Below are 21,662 nucleotides of genomic sequence, written 5' to 3'. Positions count from 1 at the left end.
TGCCCAAGGAATAATGTGCAATGCCTCAAAACACCACCACTCATTCAACATCAAATTTATCTTGACTAATAACTATTCATTTAAGCTTTACTAATCCATTGCAATTCGCCTCCCAAAACTTCTCCCCTCAGGCAAGTTATAAGCAATAGTTTCTCACACACAAAAAGTTAAGAGATATTAAATTAAAAAAAAAAAAAGGGGAACAAGAGGCGAGAGAGCGAGATAGAATAAAGAGGCTCCAAGAAATCTATATAGAGAGAGAGAGGGTACAGCATAGAATTCCTCCAAACTGGATAAGCAGGATTAGAGCCGATCCAAAAGGACGACAGCAAAACTAGCTGCTGACGCTGACACCGACAACAAGCGACAAAGTCAAAGATGTTGAGCTCGCTGGACGCGCTGGCTGGTAAGATAGCCACCGCCACGCCCGGCACCGGTGCTGTGACGGCGGACAGCAAGAGCAGCCAGTCGCTTCTTCATCATCATCATCACCATCACCATCATCACCAGCATCGCATCGACTATGAGTATTCGGCGGTGGAGATTGAGCCGCCGGCCGAGCAGTTGGCCAATTCGCCGCGGAGCGAAAGAGAGCGACTGCAGCAGGCGCAACAGGCCTATGAGGTTCAGGCCCAGGCCGAGCTGGACTTTGGCCTCGCCGAGGTGGATCCCAATGCCTGCCACAAGCTCACCCAGCTAAAGGTGCGGGTCAGCAGTCATCAACCGATGCAGCAGCAGCAGCAGCAGCAGCAGCTTAGTCACAGTCAGCAGAGTCATCATCATCAGCAGCAGCAGCAGCATTCAGTGAATAGAACCCTCCAGCGGCATCATCATCATCAGGTCCAGTTACATCATCATCCCTATCAGCGACCAAGGACCTCCTCATCCCCGCCACCGCAACAGCAGCAGCAGCAGCAGCAACAATCGTCCTACCAGCAACAGCTCTCCCAGCTGGCCGCTCTGCAGGATCACCACGAGCTGCTGCAATCCCAGCAGGAACTCTTTCACAAGCAATTGGCCAATATGCAGGAGTTTCAGCGTGAACGGGAGCGTGAACGGGAACGGGAGCGGGAACGTGAACGGGAACGGGAAAGGGAGCGAGAAAGGGACCGGGACAGGGAGCAGCGTAACAACTTTATTGAGACCAGCGATTACGAGGACTTTAAAATTCGTCTCAGGGATAGGTAAGTGTGCGAGCGATGATTTTCAGCAAAACCAACCCCACACTAACTAACCTCTTCTTACTAATAATTTTATTATTTAATTTTGTGTTATAAACCCATTTTCATATTAATTGTGTTACATTTTAAATTTATATCATGTGAAACATTGTTAATACCTAATTTTCAAGACCTTTAATCCTTCCAATCCACCCAAATAACTAAGTTATCATCATGTTTATAAAGATAATATTAAGTTCGGAAAGGACGTTTGAATTTAAATTTAAATTTATTTGTTTTAATGTTTATGAACTGATGAAATACATATTTGTATATTATTGTAAATTAATGTAAATAACAAGCATTATTTTCATGAATTTTAAATCATATTTACGATCATTTTAAGATCTTAATTAAACCCTTCCAGGATATCAAAAGCTTATAACGCCTTGAAGGAGTCATTTCCGACCCTATAAATCATATATATTCTTGATCAGAATCGAAAGCCGAATTGATCTAGCTATGTTCGGCTAAAATTAATTTTTTTTTTAATTTTCCGATTTTTATAGGAGGTTACATCGTTAAAATTTAAAAATAAAAAAAATGAAATTTTTTAAATATTTTTTTAATTTTAAATTTGCATGCAGTTTTATTAAGCTAACAAAAACAAACATAGGACACCTTTCCGAATTAAAATTAATGCATTTTTGACTCAGTTATGAGTTTTTCAAACTTCGATTTTTCGAATAAATTTTCATATAAAAATATCGATAAGCTTATTTTTTAACGATTTCCGATACAATCCTATAATGTAAGGATATTTAGCTTCGGCTTCCCAAAATAAGTTTTCATTCTGTTTATTTCATAAGTCAAACTAAACACAATTTTCCATTTAAACCAATTTAATACAAGGTTTCCCTTCCCATAAAAAATACATTAAAAATAATAACAGCTATTGTGGCCAACTCTCATTTTGTTTTTTTCACAAGGACTCAAAAGCTAGACTGCATTGCATGTTGGCATGCACGATAAGAACTGGTTTTAAAGTTCGACTTAATTCATTAGCAGATATTAGCAAGAAACCTTATAATTAGCACTAAAATCTGTGTTCAAACATGCATACATGAAAAATCCATTAATATGCACACTAATACCGGTTTTAGTCAAAAACAAGAAAGAAAGCTAACTTCGGCACGCCGAAGTTTATATACCCTTGCAGATAGAACTTCTATGAATAGGAATCCATACAATATAAATTATATATATTTGTGTTAAAAAACAATGAATAATAATACCTGCTTTCATTTCATTCACCTATACATATTATATTTGCAGTTTTACATTCACAGATTTGCATTTTTCCTCTACATCAAACGATCGTTTGTATGGCACCTATAAGATATAGTCGTTCGATTTTCATAAAATTTGACAAAAAATTTAAGACTAATATAAAATAGCTATACCTTAAATTTGATGAAAATCAGCTGAAAACTAAAAAAGTTATAAATTTAATTGTATTAATTTCTCGATCGTTCCTATGGGAGCTATATGATATATTGGTCCGATTTTCATAAAATTTTACACAAAATTGTAGAGTATAGTAAAATGGCTATATCTTAAATTTAATCCAATTCTATTGAAAACTGAAAAAATTAAAAATATTTTTGTAAAAATTTTACGATCAATTCTATGGCAGCTATATGATATAGTCGTCCGATCCGGCCCGTTCCGACATATATACGAGTGAGAGTATATAGAAGGCTAACTACAAAGTTTCATTCAGATAGCTTCAAAACTGAGAGACTAGTTTGCGTAGAAACGGACAGACGGACAGACGGACAGACGGACAGACGGACAGAAGGACAGACGGACAGACGGACAGACGGACAGACGGACAGACGGACATGGCTAGATCGACTCGGCTGTTGATCCTGATCAAGAATATATATACTTTATATAGTCGGAGGTGCCTCCTTCACTGCGTTGCAAACTTCTGACTGAAATTATAATACCCTGCAAGGGTATAAAAAACACCAAAAGCTAAATAAATAGTAGGTCAGGAACAATTGAGAATGTAATTAAAGCTATTACATTTGTAAGATTAATATTCATGAAAGTAAAGTTGTTTAATAATTTTAATTAAATATCAAACCCACAAAATTCCATAAATAAATATACAATTTTATTTGTGAATACAGAAATATTCATCTTTAATTTTACGTGACTGTCGTGTTGTGGCATCTTCAATGTAAACACGCCACAAAATCAAAAACACTGAAACACGCACCTTGGCAACGCCTCCAAGCATGCATGCAACACACAACCACAGAAAGCCAAAAAAAAAAAAACAAACCAAGAAAATATACAAAAACAAAAAATAATAAAAACATTTGTAATTTTTGGCCAAACGAAAATGTCACGTGACAAATTGCCGGCGGGGCGAAAATGTGCTCGAGCCCAAGTAGCGAAGGGAAATCAGCTTGACAAGGTGCAGCGAAAGGTGTAAGGAAAATCGAGTTTTCCAAGCACACATGCTTCACACGAAACTTGGCACACTCGCACATTTGCACTCCCGCAGACACACACACGACAGGCGGGCTTTATTATACACATTTGTTTTGGTCTTAACTAATTTAATGTGTAATATCATTTGACATATTGTTTTCATGTTTTCTGCCTTTGATTTGTGGCCCTGCCAAAGGGTTTCTCGTTATTTATTTCCTTACCCCATTCTTAGCCCACCTTCACACATGCAAATATTATTTGGTGGAAACGATAGGCGCCAGTTTGACAGACTTACCCCTACATTAGTCGGAAAATATAGTTTTGTATTTGAAGAAAATATATACTTGAACTAGCAGAAAATATTTACATTCTTACAAGGGATATGTTTATTATTCATATTTATAATATACATATTCATTTTGTGAGTTTTTTATTGTTTCATATATATTATTATAAGATAGTTTAGTATTTCGTTCTTTGTTCTTTTCTAAGGCTTAAAAAAACGACCTCTAGATTCATTTTGTAAAGGCAAATGAGTTTTTTTTATTATTCATGCTTGAAGATCCGTTTAAATATCGTTCTAGTATTATTTCTGTATAAATATATTTCCTTTTGTTTATTTATTTATTTATCTTAATATTAAATTATTAAATGAATGACTTAATTATTAAAATAAAAATGCTTAAAAGTCTGTAAAAAATCCATAAGAAGCTACAACCTCATCAGCATAATCATAAGAGGTTTTCCTAGGTTAAGTTCCTAAATAGCACCCTTTTTCTTCATAACCCTAATACTAAACCCATCAAAAGAAATATTAAAATTCATCTGAAAATATCTTAAACATTCTGCTAAAACCATAAAGAGCTACAAAATTAAAAGAAATAAATTATCCTTCAAAAAATGTTCCTTCATCCAATTTATTTAAGGCTTCGCTCTTACCCATTCCAAAAACTGCCTCTGAGAGAAAGCAAACACTGCGTACATTTTTTATAACCCACTGAGAAGGACATTTTATGTTTACAGCCTTAGCAATTTACAACGTTTGTTGCTATTTTTGTGTGGTCTGCTTCTATTCTAGGCTTGCTTTTATACATTTTTTTAATGTTTTTTATGGCTATTTTAAAAAGCTTTGACATTTGCGTGCCAGCAATTGCGGCTGAGTAATACATTTTCCGAATTGCGAATCGTTCATTGACTTTAAAGCGCGTGCTGCAATGCAATTAGCCCAATGGTAAATGTTGCATTTGCATGTGGCATACAATTAGCTGGCCAGGTGCTTCAGATGAGCCACAGATAATGCAAATCGTCTTCGGGGCTCATATAATAATTATCCATCGCCCACAGTAGGCGTAAAATCATGTACTGAAAGTGAAATGACTTTGTTTCTAATGCACGACAAAAATAAAAAATAAACAAAATGCAAATAATAAACACTGCAGAAATGGTTACAGTCATAAACAAATAAAAGTGGGGAAACAAAACTCGTGTGAGAGGTTTTTCATTTATTAAAGTGGCCATGAGTGGGCGAGAGAGATGAGGGTCTCTCTGCTCTGGACACGTAAGCAAATAATACCTTCACATGTGAATACTACCAGGGTGTGAGCTCTACAAGATATGTAAAGACCTCAAAAAAAAGTAAAGAAAAACTGGGGGAAAACAGCGCCAGATGAGCTTTTGTGTGGCTAAAGGCAAAAGCGACAATGGAAGGCGTCTGGCAAAGACAGAAAAATTACAAAAGCAAGAGAGAAATTTCCAAAGGAAAATCTTTGCGTAGGTGCCTCTCAATTGTGACAAAAAGGGAGGGAAATAATAATGCTCAGGGAATAGCTTTAAAAAATTCGAAAAATCCTTGAAAAGGTATCATCAATAACCCTCTAAAATTTTTTATTTCCATAATCTTGTTGCATACATATTTTCAAAAATTCATTTATATGCACTTAATCTGAAGGTCAATTCTTCAATTCCCTCCCAAGTATAGTTTTTTTCTCTCAAACCATTCTCTCTTTCTATTCTAATTTTTTATTTTTTGCCTAAGCAAGAGCTAAAAAGAATGCTGGGCTGCTGTTTTTTCTTTGGTCCTTGGGCAAAATCAACCCATCTACACCCATATTTTCTTGCAAACCCAAAGGCCACCCACATTTTCCATTCCCACAAAGTCTATTTATAACCCAAAGCCGCCTGCATTGCATTTCACTTTGCAGCATTTTTCTCTGTGTTTTGTTTCATTTCAATTGTTGCTGCTGCTGCTGCTGCTGCTGCTTTTTGCTTCTGTGTTTGTTTGTTTATCCAGCACACCCAACGTTTCTTTATTTTGTGGGCGAGTGTGTGTGTGTGACCCAGGAAAAGCTAATTTAGCTGCCGGCTGAGGGACATTCAAGGATAACCCAGTGAATAAGCACAGCTCTCGCGACTTTTTCTAGGTTTTTTTTTTGTTTTAGGGAAATCGAAATTCAACCGAGAACGGTATAAGAATATGCATTTATCTCGACACAGAAATGAAAAACTTTTAAAATTATAAAAAAAAAAAAATATATATATTTAATTTTCAAATTAACAAAGTGAAAATAAATAATCAAACTAAATCAATTTCATCTTAAAACAGGAAAGGAAGCTAAGCTACTAGTAAAATTATAAGAAGAATAACTATAGTTTCATTCATATAGCTTTTTAGACTTGTTCCAAAACAAATCTCTCTCTGGGCATATAATTCCCAACTGGTTCTAACATCCCCGGAGCGAAGTGACTTCTGCCGGTCAAGTATCAGAAATGTGTTGTGTTACAAAAGTTGCAAGTCATTGTTTATTAGTGTTCAAAGCTAGTAACTGATCATACATACATACTTACTGGTCGTTGATACTTGCTGTTCAGAGTTACTTACTGATCATAGTTACTTAATGTTCATAGAGACTTACTGATCATAGTTAATTACTTGTTAGAGTTACTTATTGACTATAATTACTTAATGCTCATAGATACTTAATGTTCAGAGTTAATTACTGGTTATAGATAGTTAAAAAAGAACAAAAACCAAGGCTCAGTATGTTATATTTTTGATCAATTTTACGGATTTATTACATATTTTTTACTAACTCAAATTCTCATTATTCCAAAATAAATAATGAGACCTTCCCTACGCTTCTCAAAAAACCAAATTTTGTTTGCCTCTCTTTTACTCTCTCTCAAAAATAATACTTTCCCCGCATTCACTATCTAAAAAAAAGTGCCCTCCTCTGCGCTTCTCAACCAGTGTACTTAAGCACCGTAGCAAACACAAATATTTTTGTTCTTCTTCTTGAAACTATAAATCGTCCGATTTTTGCTATGTCAGCTACATATATGTATGTATATATAGTCCACCGATTCGTCTACTTATATACTAGTAAAATAATATGGAAGAATTACTCAGCAGTTTCATTTAAATAACTTGCTCTTAAATTTGTTCCAAAACAAATTTCCCGGAACGAAGTGACTTCTCCCGGCCGAGTATCAGAAATGTGTTGTGTTACAAAAGTTGCAAGTCATTGTTTATTAGTGTTCAAAATTAGTAACTGATCATACATACTTACTAGTCAAAAATAATCACTGGTCGTAAATACTTGCTGTTCAGAGTTAATTACTGGTCATGATACTTAAAGTTCATAGAAACTTTCTGATTATAGTTAATTACTTGTCATAGTTAATTACTGATCATAGTTCTATAAATCGTCCGATTGTTCCTATGTTAGCTATATATATGTATGTCTATATATAGTCCACCGATTTGTCATGCTCCGACTTATATACTAGTAAAATTATATAGAAGAATAACTCTATAGTTTCACTCAAATAACTTAAATTTGACCCAAAACAAATCTTGCACAACTGGGCATATGATTCCCAACTGGTTCTAACATCCCCGGAATGAAGTGACTTCTCCCGGCCGAGTATCAGAAATGTGTTGTGTTACAAAAGTTGCAAGTCATTGTTTATTAGTGTTCAAAGTTAGTAACTGATCATACATACTTACTAGTCAAAAATAATTACTGGTCGTAGATACTTGCTGTTCAGAGTTACTTACTGGTCATGATACTTAAAGTTCATAGAAACTTTCTGATCATAGTTAATTACTGGTAATAGTTATTTACCGATCATAGTTCTATAAATCTTCCGATTGTTCATATGTTAGCTATATGTATTCATATATATATATATAGTCTACCGATTTGCCATGCTCAGACTTATATACTTGTCAAATTATTTTGAAAAGAACTCCATAGTTTCATTGAAATTTTATTTAAATTAAATTGTAGTATTTTTTTCCAGTGTCTTGTAACAGAATATACATTCGTATGGGAGACAGGACGCGTCAGATGTTCCTTGTTTGCCATTTGCATAGTTGCAATTTGAGCTCCGCTCAACCTCCATTAGTATTAGTCATGTGTCTGTGTCTGCATACTTTTCACCTTTATTGTTTTATGAAAGTTGTATATGCACAAAAAAAAAAACATGTAAAATATTTGTTGGGTTGAGAGTTGCATCTGGTTCGGTCTTTGGGAAATTTGTTATTTAAATAAAAATAGGAAGTTGCATAAAAATTACATGAATATGTTCTGTTTTTTGGAGAGAACGTTCCACAAATATTTCAGCCAACATAAAACTGTTATCAGGAATGCAAAAGGAAGGGCTTAAAAATTTTATCAAACTAATTTAGTTTGAGCTAGAAACAATTTGACTTGTTTATTAGTGCAAAAAATTTGTGTTAAAATTATTTCTTTGACGACATTTTAAAATATTTATCGTTGAGATAGAACAAATAAAACTTTAATTAAGATTAAAATAAACTAGGAAGTTACTAAATAAAAGAAATAAATAATTTATTATTTGATTTAGATTTTTCCATTCATTGATTTTATGAATAATTTGTCAACCATTTTCTGCCATTTACAAAATAATAAATTTTGCGCACTGCCAAAAAGAAAAACCATAAATTAAAGCCAACAATTTGTTTAACAAAATATAATTTTGAGAGCAATATGTGCGAAAAGGGGGAGGCCATGCATAAATATTACATTTTCAATTTTAATGAGCGGCAATCAAATGAACAAATAACAAACTTTCAACCGGGCAAAAATAAATTTTGAGTAATTTGTTAAGCAGAAACGAAAAATTAATAGGGGGAGGGAAATGCTGGTAGGTTCGGCCTTTTTTGAGCCCTTTTTATATTTATTTGGTTTTTATTTTCCAGCCGATTTATGCTTGTTGGTCTGATTTTCCTTATTTTATTGTATTCAAGTGCGGTTTTGTTCCCTGGAAAAATAACTCAGCTCGTTAACTGCACAAATAACATGTCAGCACTTTTCCTTTTTCCGACCCCTGGTTGCCGCAAATTTGCGGATTCCCCCTTGCTATACATTCAGTTCACTTTTGGTCTGGCCATCATTACTCAAGAGTCCTTAAAGTCGGGCCAAATAAAAAATAATACATATAAACCCAAAAAAAATAAAAGAAAAAGGGGAGCAGCACGAACAAAAATACACGGCACATGGCCCTCTGAAGTGGTTAAGTCAAATAAAACAGAGTTCAGTTTGAGTTGGTTTCCCCCCTCTTTTTCTCTCTCTGTGTGTGTGTTTTTTTAATGCCTGACCAAATGTATTAATCACACACTCGGAAATATAGAGTGGGGCACAGGACCCTTCGTCTGCAAAGTTTTTCCCGGGAAAAACACATATCAATGAACCCTCCAAATCAATAACTAAAGCAGGGTACGGCTTGCTTCAGTAAAAAAAAAGTAAAAAGAAGCAAAAAAAATTAGTAAATGAAAATGCTCCAAATGTTGATTTTCTGCTTTTTATTTTCTGTGGTTTCCCTTAGGTCAGCAAATAAAATAGAAATGGCTGTGAGACCAAAATAAAATAAAATATAAAGCAATAAAAGCCAAGCGGAAAAAAAATAATGTGAAAAGTGAAAGCAGCCGCAGTCTGTTGGTGCAGGAAGCATTAATAAAACGACGCCGCCAGATATGCTATAGTTTTTTGTTTAAGTATTGGGGAGATTTGGTTTAAGGATTCTTTATAAAAAATTATTATAAAAATTAGTATGCAGTATTTTTAATAAATTAACATTTATTTGGGGAGTGTTATTTAAGTTATAAGTTTGTGGAAACCGTCCTGGTATCTTCCATTTGAAGTTTAACTACGTTTTGATTATTTAATTTATAAGAAATCTGGATCAATCATAATTAAAGCTTAGAATAACTGGTAATTTTAATTAAAAGAATCACAAATGATATAATTTTATATTATTTATTCTCCTCAACGTATTTTTAAGAAGGATATTAAAGGCACTTTAATGATTTGTCGCCTCTGAATTTTATCTAAAATTGTTACTCAAACAAATGCATACATCTTTTAAAGTAATTTTTCCTAATTTACTTAAAAACTTTAAGAGTTAAGGTACTTTATCCTTCGATTCCAATAAAACTGAGCTTCATTGCATACTGTTTTTTTTAACTCTATTTTTCTATTTCTATTGCATGCAAGCGCCTCGAAAATTGCGGTTAGTTTTGGGGTTTTTCTTGTACAATTGTTCCCATTTTTTTGTTGGTGTTTGCTCTCTGCTTTATGCTCCATGAGTGTGTCCATGTGTGTTGGTTTTTGTGGGGTGTTGGTGTAACTGCGTTTTGCGGTCTTCGAATGCTTCAGTGGAAAAACAAAAGCTGGAAAGCTGCGCTCGCTTTTCCCCCCTTCTACCGACCTTCGATATCCAAAATCCCCATTTCTTATCTCTCTTCCCACTTGAACCGACACAAGCTGTGGCCCGTCGGTGCCGGCACTGAGAGAAATTATAGACCACAATGGTCTTGAAGTCTTACATATATTCATTTATATTTCAATCTATTAAAGATTGAAAAAGTCAATTTGTATTTCTTATTATCCGCACATGCAAGTAAGACGCTGTTCTTCATTTTAACAATTCTTTTAAATTATATTAAATGCTTCTTATTTCTATGAGATATTTTCTTAAACATTTTCTGGGTGTATTTTCTTTTGGTTTTCCCTATCCCCTTATGCCTGCGTCTGTTGGTTCATTGATTTTGGTGTGGAAATGAACTTTGCTGTTTTTTTTTTGCCATGTTAGACCTTCCCCAAAGGATCCCGCCTTCGTCCTTTTCACTACCATCTCCCATATATATATATATGCAGTAGTTTCTTATGGATAGTTTTGCTTTTGTTGGTGGATTTTCGGCACTTTGTAAGCATTATTTGTTTTTCGCCTTTATTTATGTTGCGGTTCGTTTTGTTTAGTACGCAATTTTCGGGTTTTGAGCGCAAAACGCAAAATAAATGAAAGTTGTTAAAGGAAAATGGGTTGCTCGTATGTTTGGTGATTTAAATATGAGGAAAATAACTCGCGATTTAAAAATTATTAAATCTTTCTTAAAAGAAATACTTATTGTTTTATGCATTAAACCTTAAGTTTGCATATATAATTCCCCCATAAAAGGCTTAACTCCAGTCGGTTGTCAAATAAAGATCAACATTATTCAACCGGCAATGACATCCACCCTTAACCCTTGGCACACCCCAGGACTTGTTTTAACCTCCTACTCATGACATTGGTGGTGGCGACTTCTCTTTCATTTTGTGCAAAAACATTTTCATAAATTAAAACGGCGCGTCAGCGGCAATGCACAAAATGCCAAACACATGACGTTACCCCAAAACAGACAAACAAACATCCATCCATGTCTCCCTTAAGCTCCAAAAACCTCACTTTGCACTTAAAAAAATTTATATTTTAAAATTAAATTCTTAAAACCTTTTGTGTAAAGAAAATATATGAGTTTTTACATAAGATTTCCTCAAAAAGATTTTATGAAATAATAATCGCAAAAGGTTATTTCAAATCCTCAAACAATGAAATTATAAGCTTTATTAAATAATTTATGGTTCGATTAAGATAAATATGTATGACTTTTTTTTAAGAGAAAGAAATTAATTCATATATTATTTTAAACAATTTATCTTTCCTTCTTTTTTTCACATTTATTTCTTCATAATTTTTCTCCTGTGCATCAGAGTAAAAGAATTTCGAAAACAATAAAAACAATTGCTACCCTGTGAACCACACTGGCCTGTTGTTTTTCGTTATTACCTTGGAGATTAATTAATTGCGAGGCAGCAGAAATATGCTACAAGTTCAGGCCTTAACCCACTCCGACACTTAACCCATTGGGGTCTCTACAACTGTCAGTCATTTCCTGTGTGCCTCCCACTCGTTTTAACTCTTATCCTTGCATTTATGAGTTGGAATAACAAAAAACAATGGAGACCAATGGGGTGCAGGACGAGGGGCAACAAGGAACATCCATGGTAATTTTCGGGCTCGTTTTTGTGTATGGTTACCCCGGCTCCATCCAGAGGACCCCTTTTGTTTATGGCTTTTTCTTTTATAAAGTGGAAAATTGCAGACAGCATTGTTTGTTATTTATTGCCATTTTTGCCATTTTGATATGAAACCTTTTTTTTTCGTGCCTCCTAGTTGCCATCTTTATGGGAGTTCTATGGCTATATCCTGCCTGCCCCTTTGGCTTGTCATAAAATCTATATTTTATCTTCTATGTTGGGTTTTATTTGTATCGATATTGAGCAGGGAGTTATTGGTATTTTGAGGAGAGAAATATTGAATAAATGAATAAGCTTAGTACTGGGAAAAGTTGTAATGTACATTTATAAATAATTGTTTTGTCTTTTATCCTATGACTCCTCCTTAAACTATCTTCGCTTAAACCCAATCATTTATTTATTTATAATCCAAATCACTTGCCCCTGAGATTACCCGGGCAACACCTTCTCTATTCGCTGTGCTAACTCAATCAGGGATCTTGAAAAATTGCACTGCCAACGCCCTTTTTGAACCCTAAGAACATTTTACCTTGTCAACCCATTTTAACGTTGAAATCAATTTGACAAAAGCCACATAAATTTAAATAAATTGCGGCTACACATAAATTCAGACATTGAGAGCGTGGCCCACAAATACGAGGGAAAAGGAGGCGAGTAGTAGAAGTCATTTGCCATTTGGCCAGGCTAACAAGAGAGTGGAAAAAAGGGCAAACAAGCCACCGAGCTGGGGCTTTATAAACCAAAATACAAATAAACTTACCCGAGGACGACGACTCAACTAACAAAGCAAACACAACACACACAAGTAACAAAAAAAAAGGGCTAAAACGAGAAACTAAGCGGATGGAAGAAAAATGGTACTATGTAAACTAAGGGGTATAGATATACACCACTGCCAACCCAAAATCGGAAATAGAAACAACAAATACAATTTGAGCTGAGAAAATCAAAATGAAGCATAAACAAACACAGGCCAAAAGCAAATGGAGCCAATAATAGAAAAAAGTATCGGGGAAATAAAAAGGAAAACAAAATACTACATATACTTTTATATATATATATATAAAGCATAACAAGTAAAGGCGATTTCCAGAACATAGACGCAGGAATAGATTCCAGTTTTGGGGTGGGAGAAAAACTAAATTCAGGAAAGTGTATAAATGAAAAGAAATCGAAACCGATTCGAATCGAGTTTTTCTTTTTTTTTTTTTTTTGTTTTGGGCGGAGAAAGGAGCAAGAACGATAAGCAGCAGGAACACCAGAAGGCATCAAACACACACTCACTATATACAAATATATATCGTGGAGCAGCACAAATCGAACCCAGAACCCGCCAGCATAAATGAATCCTAAACAGGCAAGTGCACAGCACAGTGGTTGCAAGAGAGAGTTTTGTACATAAAATATCTCTAGCTTAGAAAAAAAAATATTTTATTTTAAAGATTTTTATGCATAAGTATAATGAACAAAAATTGACATTTTCATATTTTATCAAAACGATTTAAATTAAAGAATAAATCGCACAAAGGACCTCTTTAATATCTTGAAGAAATATTCAACGATTTTTATTTTTTAAAAAGGAATCCCATTAAAGGACATTTCAGCATGACGAAATAATATTTATATTTATATATTTATGAACAATTTTTCATAGAAATCGCAGTACAAATAATTATTTTTATTACTCACCTTCATAGAATTCTCAACGGGTTCTAGCTTTGCTTCCTTATTTCTACTATATTTTGTTTATTAATTGGCTAATTGTTTCTTCAATTAAACCAAGCTCTCCTAGAAGCTTCTGTCTTCTCTTCTATCTCTTTCATATTAGTAATTTAAAACATATTTCCTCTATATAATTTCCTACTTTATTCACAACCCAAGCCCACTGTTCTCTTCTCATCCATCGGTGGCTGGCTACAACCCCTTAGGGAATTCCTGTTCCCGTCCAAGAGCTGCGTCCTGGCAACGTCCTGGCCACGGCTTGGACCTAACCTCCTCGGTCTGTGTTTTTCGTCCCGGCCAACAGGCAAAAAGGGCTTTTCATAATATTTTTAGACATTTGACTTTTGATTGAGCGCATTACACGCGATTGGAACGGAAAGAGACCGAAGTCCGGGCTTACATTTCAACTGAGGCAATTTATTTGGCCCGCATTTCCTTTGACTTCTCTCTTGGCAACCTTGCCGTTGCCTTGTGCCGGCCATAAAATTAGATTGTCCTGGCTTATGCAAAAGATTTGGCTGGCTGTTGCTGCTGCTGCTGCGTAGATTGGCACAGTATTTTATTGAAAATCTAAGTCAAATATCTAAACGGCGGTGTTTTATTACCTGTTTTCATCTCACTCTCGCTGACTCCTTAGCTCCTTATGTTTAGCGAATGTTTTACATTGGGGAGAAACTAAGTCAGATGACTGGAAGCAAGTGTTGTTGGAGAGCTTAGTGGGATGAAGTGGCTTCTTGCGGCATCATTTCTCGGCTCGGGTTTCTGAGGTGGGTTTAACTGGTTTTAAATCTTTTGGATATTTGCACAAATAAAACTTCCATCGAGGGGGAGAGAGAAATATCTGAGGGTTTTGTAAGTGGATACTTTGGGGTTTTGGTTTAGGATGTGAAATACTAGGAAGAAGAAAAATATATTAGAAAATATTTAATATTTATGAGATCATTGATGTTTTTACCCGTTAAGCATTTAAATTGATTTTGAAAAGCCGATTTCTATTGTTCCTTGATCTTAAGACAAAATAAAGATCTTTGTCATATAAATTAAAAATCTGCAAACATTATTTCTGTTCCTTAAAGTTAACCCTCTCCTTAATCATTTATTTACTCTAATAAACTCCATAATTTATCACTTTTCTATTCCAAAAAGCTTATAATTATAAACCCTTACAAAAGAACTCAATAACTTTGTGAAATTTTATTGTCAGTCTCAAATGCTTTGCTACCAAAAAGTTATTTTACCGAAATTAAATTCTGTTAAATTCAAACTCTTCATCCCCTTTTCCAAAAACTCCTCCTTAATTCGTCAGGCAAATTACGAGCAAATCCACGGGAAATTCTTCAGTAAGCAGTGAAAAAGTAAAAGTGACAGTCGCGCCTTAATTTTCAACGTTTCTTTGTGACTCCTGCGATTTTCTTCCACCCTCCGCCGGTTTTCAGGGTGCTGCCGGAAAAAAAGGGGCCTGTCCTTAAAACGTTCGCTGTGACTTTCTGTTTTTATATATACATATAAATTATATATATATATATATATATTTATTTTATATTACAAACGTCAACTTCGACGTCGCTGACTGACTTCCTTCCGCTTAGCTCATTAAACACACAGAAAAAAGCCCTCAGCCCCTCCGCAAGCTGTCTGTCTCAGCAATAAGTCTCTGTGAAAATTCTCTTTCTGTTTCTGAGACTTTCGCAAACGAAATGTGAAATGTGTTTTCTTTTTTTATTTTATTTATTTATTTTTTTAAGAGCGAATTTTCTGCTCGTCATAATGGCCACGTTGAAGGCACCCCTGGGAGAAAGTCCTGGGTCCTTCCTGTGCCACCCTTCGGCATATTTATTCGCCGTGTTTATGCCGGGATTCCCCCTGCTTCCATCCTCTTAGCATAATTTTATTTGTTTGGTTAAAAAAGAATTAAAAGAGGTTTTCGGTTGTATTTTATTTTTTATGTGCATTTTTTTGTTGTCTTTTTCCTTGTGCTTTTTTTTTTTGAATGCGCAAAATCGTTTTTATGTGCGTCTGCTGTGGCGGCAAATTTTCATAAAGAAAGGAGGCTGGGATTTAGGGGGGGGAGGAAAACTTGAAAGGGAAGCATTACTTGGCAATTGTTGACATTTACATTTTTGGTTATAATTCAGAGTTTTATGTGGCGTATAAAGAGCAATATGTGCGGGTGCATTTGTGAGGAATGTTGTTATATATATTTTTTGTTTTGTTTGAAAGTTTAACTTTGGAAAAACAATGCGTAGGGATGCTTTGGAAATTTATTTTTAGGAAATGAGGATTTTGGTATTGGGTTGATTTATTTTGTTTTTAAAGGTAAAGATACTTTTTGTATATAAAATGTATACATAATAATCTTAATTGTTTGGCTTAATTATGAATAAGTTACACATTTCTATAGTAATTAAATAAATATAATATATTTTACCTTATTTTAAAATAGTTTTGCTAAAAAAATAATGTTAGAATTATCTTGAACTGTTATTTAAGAAATCCATCTCTAGATTACATTTTAATTTTTAATTAATTTTTGAATTTATATCTAGCTTCATTTTCATTTTTCAAATTACAAAATTAGCTGTCAAATATTCACACTTTCCAATTACTTAAGCTGTCTTAGCTTATCTTGTTTCTCTAAAAACCATTTCTCCCTCTTCAAAAAAAAAAAAAAAACTCTTAAGATAAACCTAATATTTTTTCCTGCGCCTGCACTTTAGCTTTTAGGTTTACAAAAAAATAACAGGACGCACCTTATTTTCCAGTTAGGACTTTAAACTACCCTTCGGTAAAGGTACTTCCCCCAATTGTATTCTTCCCTTCCATTAAATGCTTCCACCACCGAGCGAAAAACTTCCCGTTCTCGACATCGACGCATAATTGATGCCTCCGGGGAGCTGTGATAAAAACAAATCAGCGGCAACCCTATAGGGCTGCCACACCCCCACACATACATAAGCAGCTGTTTTTCCCACACATGCCGGTTATATGTGTGCGTGTGTGTGGTGGCTCGCTTAATATAATTCACACCATTAAACCGAGAGCTGCGGCATTTTGCCCCTGTTAGACATAAATTTTTATAGACAATGCACAGCAGCGCCCCTGCCTTTGCATCCCCTTTGAAATATGTTAAGTGAGCTGGGGAAAACTGGTCGCTTATCAACTTTGTTTTTCCCTCCTTTCTACATTTGGGGTTTCCTCACATTTTTTTTATAACCTTGCAGGGTATTATAATTTCAGCCAGAAGCTTGTTACACTGTAAAGGAGTCATTTCCGACCCTATAAATCATATATAATCTTGATAAGCAACAAAGGCCGACTCGATCTAGCTGTCTGAATAAATCTTAATTTTTCAAAATTTTTGTAAGGGGTTATGATTCAAAGGATTCGAAGCTTACTTAGAATCGATTTCCGATTCCTATAATTCAATTGGAAACTGCAAGGATATATCAACTTCGGCTACCCAAAGTTAGCTTCCCCTCTTGCTTGTTATTTTTGGTAAATTTCCTCCTAGACTTTTAGACTTTTTTTTTAGTTATAGGACACAGAGTTGAGGCTGCTGCATTGCCCTTTGGTTTAACCCTTGAGCCACATGTGGCGCGTTGGCAGCCCTTAGCCTTTTAGCTTATCAGAGCGCGTTTATGCCAAAACACAAACACTTGGCGCTGGGCGAAAGCATTTCGGTGCTACTGTGCAGAGATTAATACAGTGGGTGCTAAGAATAGAAAGATTTGCATAAAAATATTTTTAAATTCAAATATTAGAAATAATTCTACTGATAATAGTAATATAATTAAATTATTGAAGATGAAACACTATGCTTCCGCTTTTCTGTTAAAAAACGTAGCATACTTTTTAGGGTCTATTGTTGCATTGCAAGTACGATCTCAGTGAAAAGGTTTCTTAGCTTCAAACTGAGATTCTTACAAGATTTTTTGAGTTTTTCGGATTATAAAACAATTATACACATGTTCAATAATAATATATTTATTTAAAAAAAAATTTAAAAAGACATGAATAATTTTAAGTCACCCAACAGATGCTGTGTTATTTTTTCAGTTTTTATTTCCTTTTAAATCGCAAAATCACTTGTGCACTTTGCATTTAGAGCTAAGTACTGTAAAACCACAACTGCAGATTTTCAAAAAAAATAAGCAAAAAGCATATTAATATTTTATTGTATTTACCTAATTCCACTGTACCTGGACTTTGGGTTTTCCAGGTAGGCGCCAAGTGAGTTGGCTCTGTTTGTTGGAAGTTTCTGTGTGTGCCCATGGGTGGTGTGTATTTGGGTGTGTGCTTGAGGGGGGAGGATGCTTATTGTGTGCGTGTGTGTGTGTGTATGGGTGGGTGTGTGCTACTTAGCCTAATGTAAACCATATGCATGCCTCGTTGCGCACCCAACAACAACTAGAGAAGAAGCAACATCAAACACTTTGCTGTGCAGCGAGGCTTCACTTTAGTGAAAATTTTGGAGGGAGAGGGGGAAAGTGTGTGTGTGTGTGTGTGTAAGTAAGGGGAGAGGCTACACCTCTTGGCATACATTGACACAGAAACGGTGAAAAGTTGCGGTGTGGAAAGGGTTTTTCGGGGTAAACAAGAAGGTGGTTTTAAGCTTGGTAAAAATACACTCTCCCACATCGCATAACTCTTTAATTTTTTTTTGTACCCACCAACAGTTGAAAAATATTTTTCGCCTGTCACGTGGTGGAAAAGTTTTGAGCTCGCTTTCAGCTTCTTCTGCACTTTTCCGCTTTCCACCCGCTCGCGCGTCATCATCTGATATTCGAAAAGCGCCGAAACTTATTAGCAAAGTGCATTCTTTACTATCTCTCTTTTCTACCTTTTCGGGTCAGGTTTCAGTTTCTTTCACTGGAATTCATCGTTTTTGCTTTTTTGTTTTGTTGCCTTTCATTTTTCAACTTGTTGAGCGAAAATTAAATTTTTTAATGAAATTTTGCCAAAAACGAAAAGTTTTCCCCATACGTGGGCACGGGAACACTGAGAGGGAAGAGCAGGAAGCGGGCTTTGCTTTTTTGATTTAATTAAAAACATTCTTTGAGTTGCCAAAGTGTTGCAAAATTGCTGTAAGCAATGTTTCTATCTTTCACGTTGGCAAGGGGATGCTTTCTTTCGTTTCGGTTTTTGAACACTTTATCGTGATTGTTAGGAAATTAGAATATTTCACAAAGAAATATGAATATTTTTAGATAATTTGTAGTAAAAAAGATTCCGTTTACCTATTTGGCATTGAAAAATAATAGTATTTACATTGAAATGTTACCTTTATACTTCGCTTAACTTATGGGTTCTTTCGACTCGTTTATGTATCCAAAAAGTTTAATAAATCCCCTAAAAACTTAAACATTGAAAATAATATCTTCAAGGCACATCCCACGCCCAGCATTTACTTTTCTTTAAATTTGATGACTTTTCGAAAAATATTTAAAGCTATTTAAACCCACTTTTTGTGTGCCAAAAATTGGGCAATAGATTATGTCTGTTTCAAATTTTCGGGAGGGCAGCAGCTGTGCTATCGGAGCCGCTTCGCTCGCTCCTATTGATTTTCAATTAAAAATCCATACAAACTCTGGCAGAGGCCAATTAGCCCAGTTTGCTGCCAACAACGGATACGGCTAACAACAGCAGCAACAACAACGACAAGAGCACTTGGCCCGAAAGTAAAGAATTGCCCAAAACTTGTTGTTGTTGCTGCTTGCATTCAAGAGCTGCCAACGAAAGTTTTCACTGAATAGAGAGGTAGAGAGGGTGAAAGGTGGAGAAATGAAGTTGCGAAAGACTTGCCCCCATCTGTCTAACGGTGTTCTCATCGCATTTAGGCCATAATTGCAGGCAGCCGCTAATTTCACAGGCCCCAGACGACAACTTGACAGGCGCCTGTATTTGCGGCCTCTATGGAAGAGGGGAGGGGCCCTGAGGGGGCTTCCCGAAAAGGGGGGAATGGTGAGTGTTTGGCAAACGGAATGACTCGTTGATTGACTGACTGAGTGAGTGAGTGACTGCAATGACGACTGCTCTAGGCTGCCATAGACTGTTGCTATATAGCTGTGGTCTTCGGTGTTTGTGGGCAGGCAAGGTACACTTAAAATTAGGGGAGGTTTTATTATGAATTAATTGGAAATATTTGAAAAATTTAATGGAGCTTTAATTAATAGATATTTAGGGAGGCTTACCTAAATTTTTAGAATAATTGAGGCACAAACATAAGAGTTATTCCACTAAATAGTTTTAACCCTTGCAGGGTATTATAATTTCAATCAGAAGCTTGAATCAAAGTGAATGTGTTATTTCCGACCCTATAAATTTATTATTTATTTATTAACCTAATAAAAACTAGGGCAGGAAAGGTTTCCGAAATGAAATGAATGCCTTTTTTGGCTAAGTTGAGATTTTAAAACTTAAATTTGTCGAAAAAGGTCGCATAAAACAATCAATAAATATCGGTTAAAAGAAATTTAATATATCAAGCCTAGTTGTGTTCCTTTTCCTTTACGATCCTACAATTCAATTGCAAACTGCAAGGGTAAACAAACTTCGCTTTATCAAAGTTAGTTTCCCTTTTCTTTCCTTTTTTGTTGCTTTTTTAATAGTTTATTTTTTATTAGTGTAACAAATGCAGTCAAAACTAAATTTTGACTTCGGCTAGACGGCGGCGGCGGCAGCCTGTCAGCGAATTCAGAAAAAGCCCAGACTATGCAGTCAGCCAGCGCTTTTTTTTTTGACTGCAAAATGTTGTTTTGAACGGCAATTTTGGTCTTTGTGTGTCTGAGTCTGTGTTTTTGCCATGGCTTTAATGTTGGGGCCAAGAGTAAAGGTCTGCGAAATGAGGTGGAGAAAGCAAAACTTTGCAGCTTGTTTGTGTCTGGACTTGACGTTTCGCCCCTCAATGCCCCGTTCCATCTTTTTGCCATTTAGCCCGTGTGCCACATTGTAAACGCATTTGGCCGGAAATGATATCAACTCCTGGGTTAAAGTGTGCTCATGTTGCAACTGCAACTTGCTGCTGATGTTAGTGTTGCTGCTGCTGTTGCTGCTGCTGCTGCTGCTGTTGCTGCTGCTGTTGCTTGGGCTTGCTGTCGTGTCGTGGTGTTGCATTTGCCGCTTCGTTGCACCGGCGATTGGCAACTGGCGGACATCGAACGGACAATGGACATTGGACAATGGACAAGGGAGTCTGGCTTTGTCTTTAAGTGGTCAATGAGCAGAGAAGGTAGACTTCTGGCCATGTTTTTGGCATTGTGCAACTGTCAGGTGTGTGTGTGTGCTCTGTATATCTGCTGGACTTTGGATGTTTTTGAAAGCAAATCGAGAGGCAGTATATATATGCTTAAATTTCAGGCAAAATATTCTAGAATTGAATGCCAAAAACAGACTGAAAATGGCCTATTTCATGCATTTTGTGTTCAATTAAGCAATCTTATAATAGAAAAAACAAATTGGTGAATATTAATTTTATAAGGAGAATAGCTTTTGAACAGAAGTAAGAAAAGCCAATAGGAATTTTGACATAAATTATATAAATTATTTTTAAGCTCTCTCTTGACTCACATATATTTAGTTCCCATTTAATTAGAATTTAATCCAGGGCTTTATGCAAAATCTCATTTAATTATCACTTTATGAGCCCTATTTAGGTTAGCAGCAGTTGGACTAAATATGAATGGGTCTCGCTTTCATTTTACTCCCAAAAAAATAGTTGAAAAAAAAATATATATATATTTTACAGAGTTATAGGGATCAGAGCTCCGCTTAATATAAATATATGCACACTTGTGTTCATATATAAACCTGCATTACCAAAAACGTAAAGTAAACATGAAAAAAACCCAAAAAAATGTCACGTACATTTTTCATTTCTAAGGGAAAAACCTCA

The 21,662-nt window shown here is 35.3% G+C and overlaps 1 protein-coding gene across 10 annotated transcripts in view; it reads left to right on the top strand.

Annotated features, from left to right (window-relative positions):
- Positions 1-21,662, top strand: part of bru1 (bruno 1) — a 179,481-nt gene that overhangs the window by 76,058 nt on the left and 81,761 nt on the right. For 3 of the 10 annotated variants that reach the window (XR_015271294.1, XR_015271293.1, XM_086831267.1), the window contains exon 2: positions 132-1,184. The exons of the other annotated variants lie outside the window; for them this stretch is intronic. Coding sequence is in view for 1 of the 3 variants with exons in the window: in XM_086831267.1 (XP_086687393.1) it covers positions 379-1,184 (806 nt within the window). In the remaining 2 variants the exon portion in view is untranslated. The remainder of the gene's footprint in view (positions 1-131; positions 1,185-21,662) is intronic. 10 annotated transcript variants of the gene reach the window in all.

This window comes from Drosophila serrata, unplaced genomic scaffold (genome assembly GCF_035046125.1).
Source record: "Drosophila serrata isolate PLE 108 unplaced genomic scaffold, ASM3504612v1 contig_240, whole genome shotgun sequence".
In the NCBI taxonomy this organism is placed as follows: domain Eukaryota; kingdom Metazoa; phylum Arthropoda; class Insecta; order Diptera; family Drosophilidae; genus Drosophila; species Drosophila serrata.
This window is presented reverse-complemented; position numbering and strand designations above follow the sequence as displayed.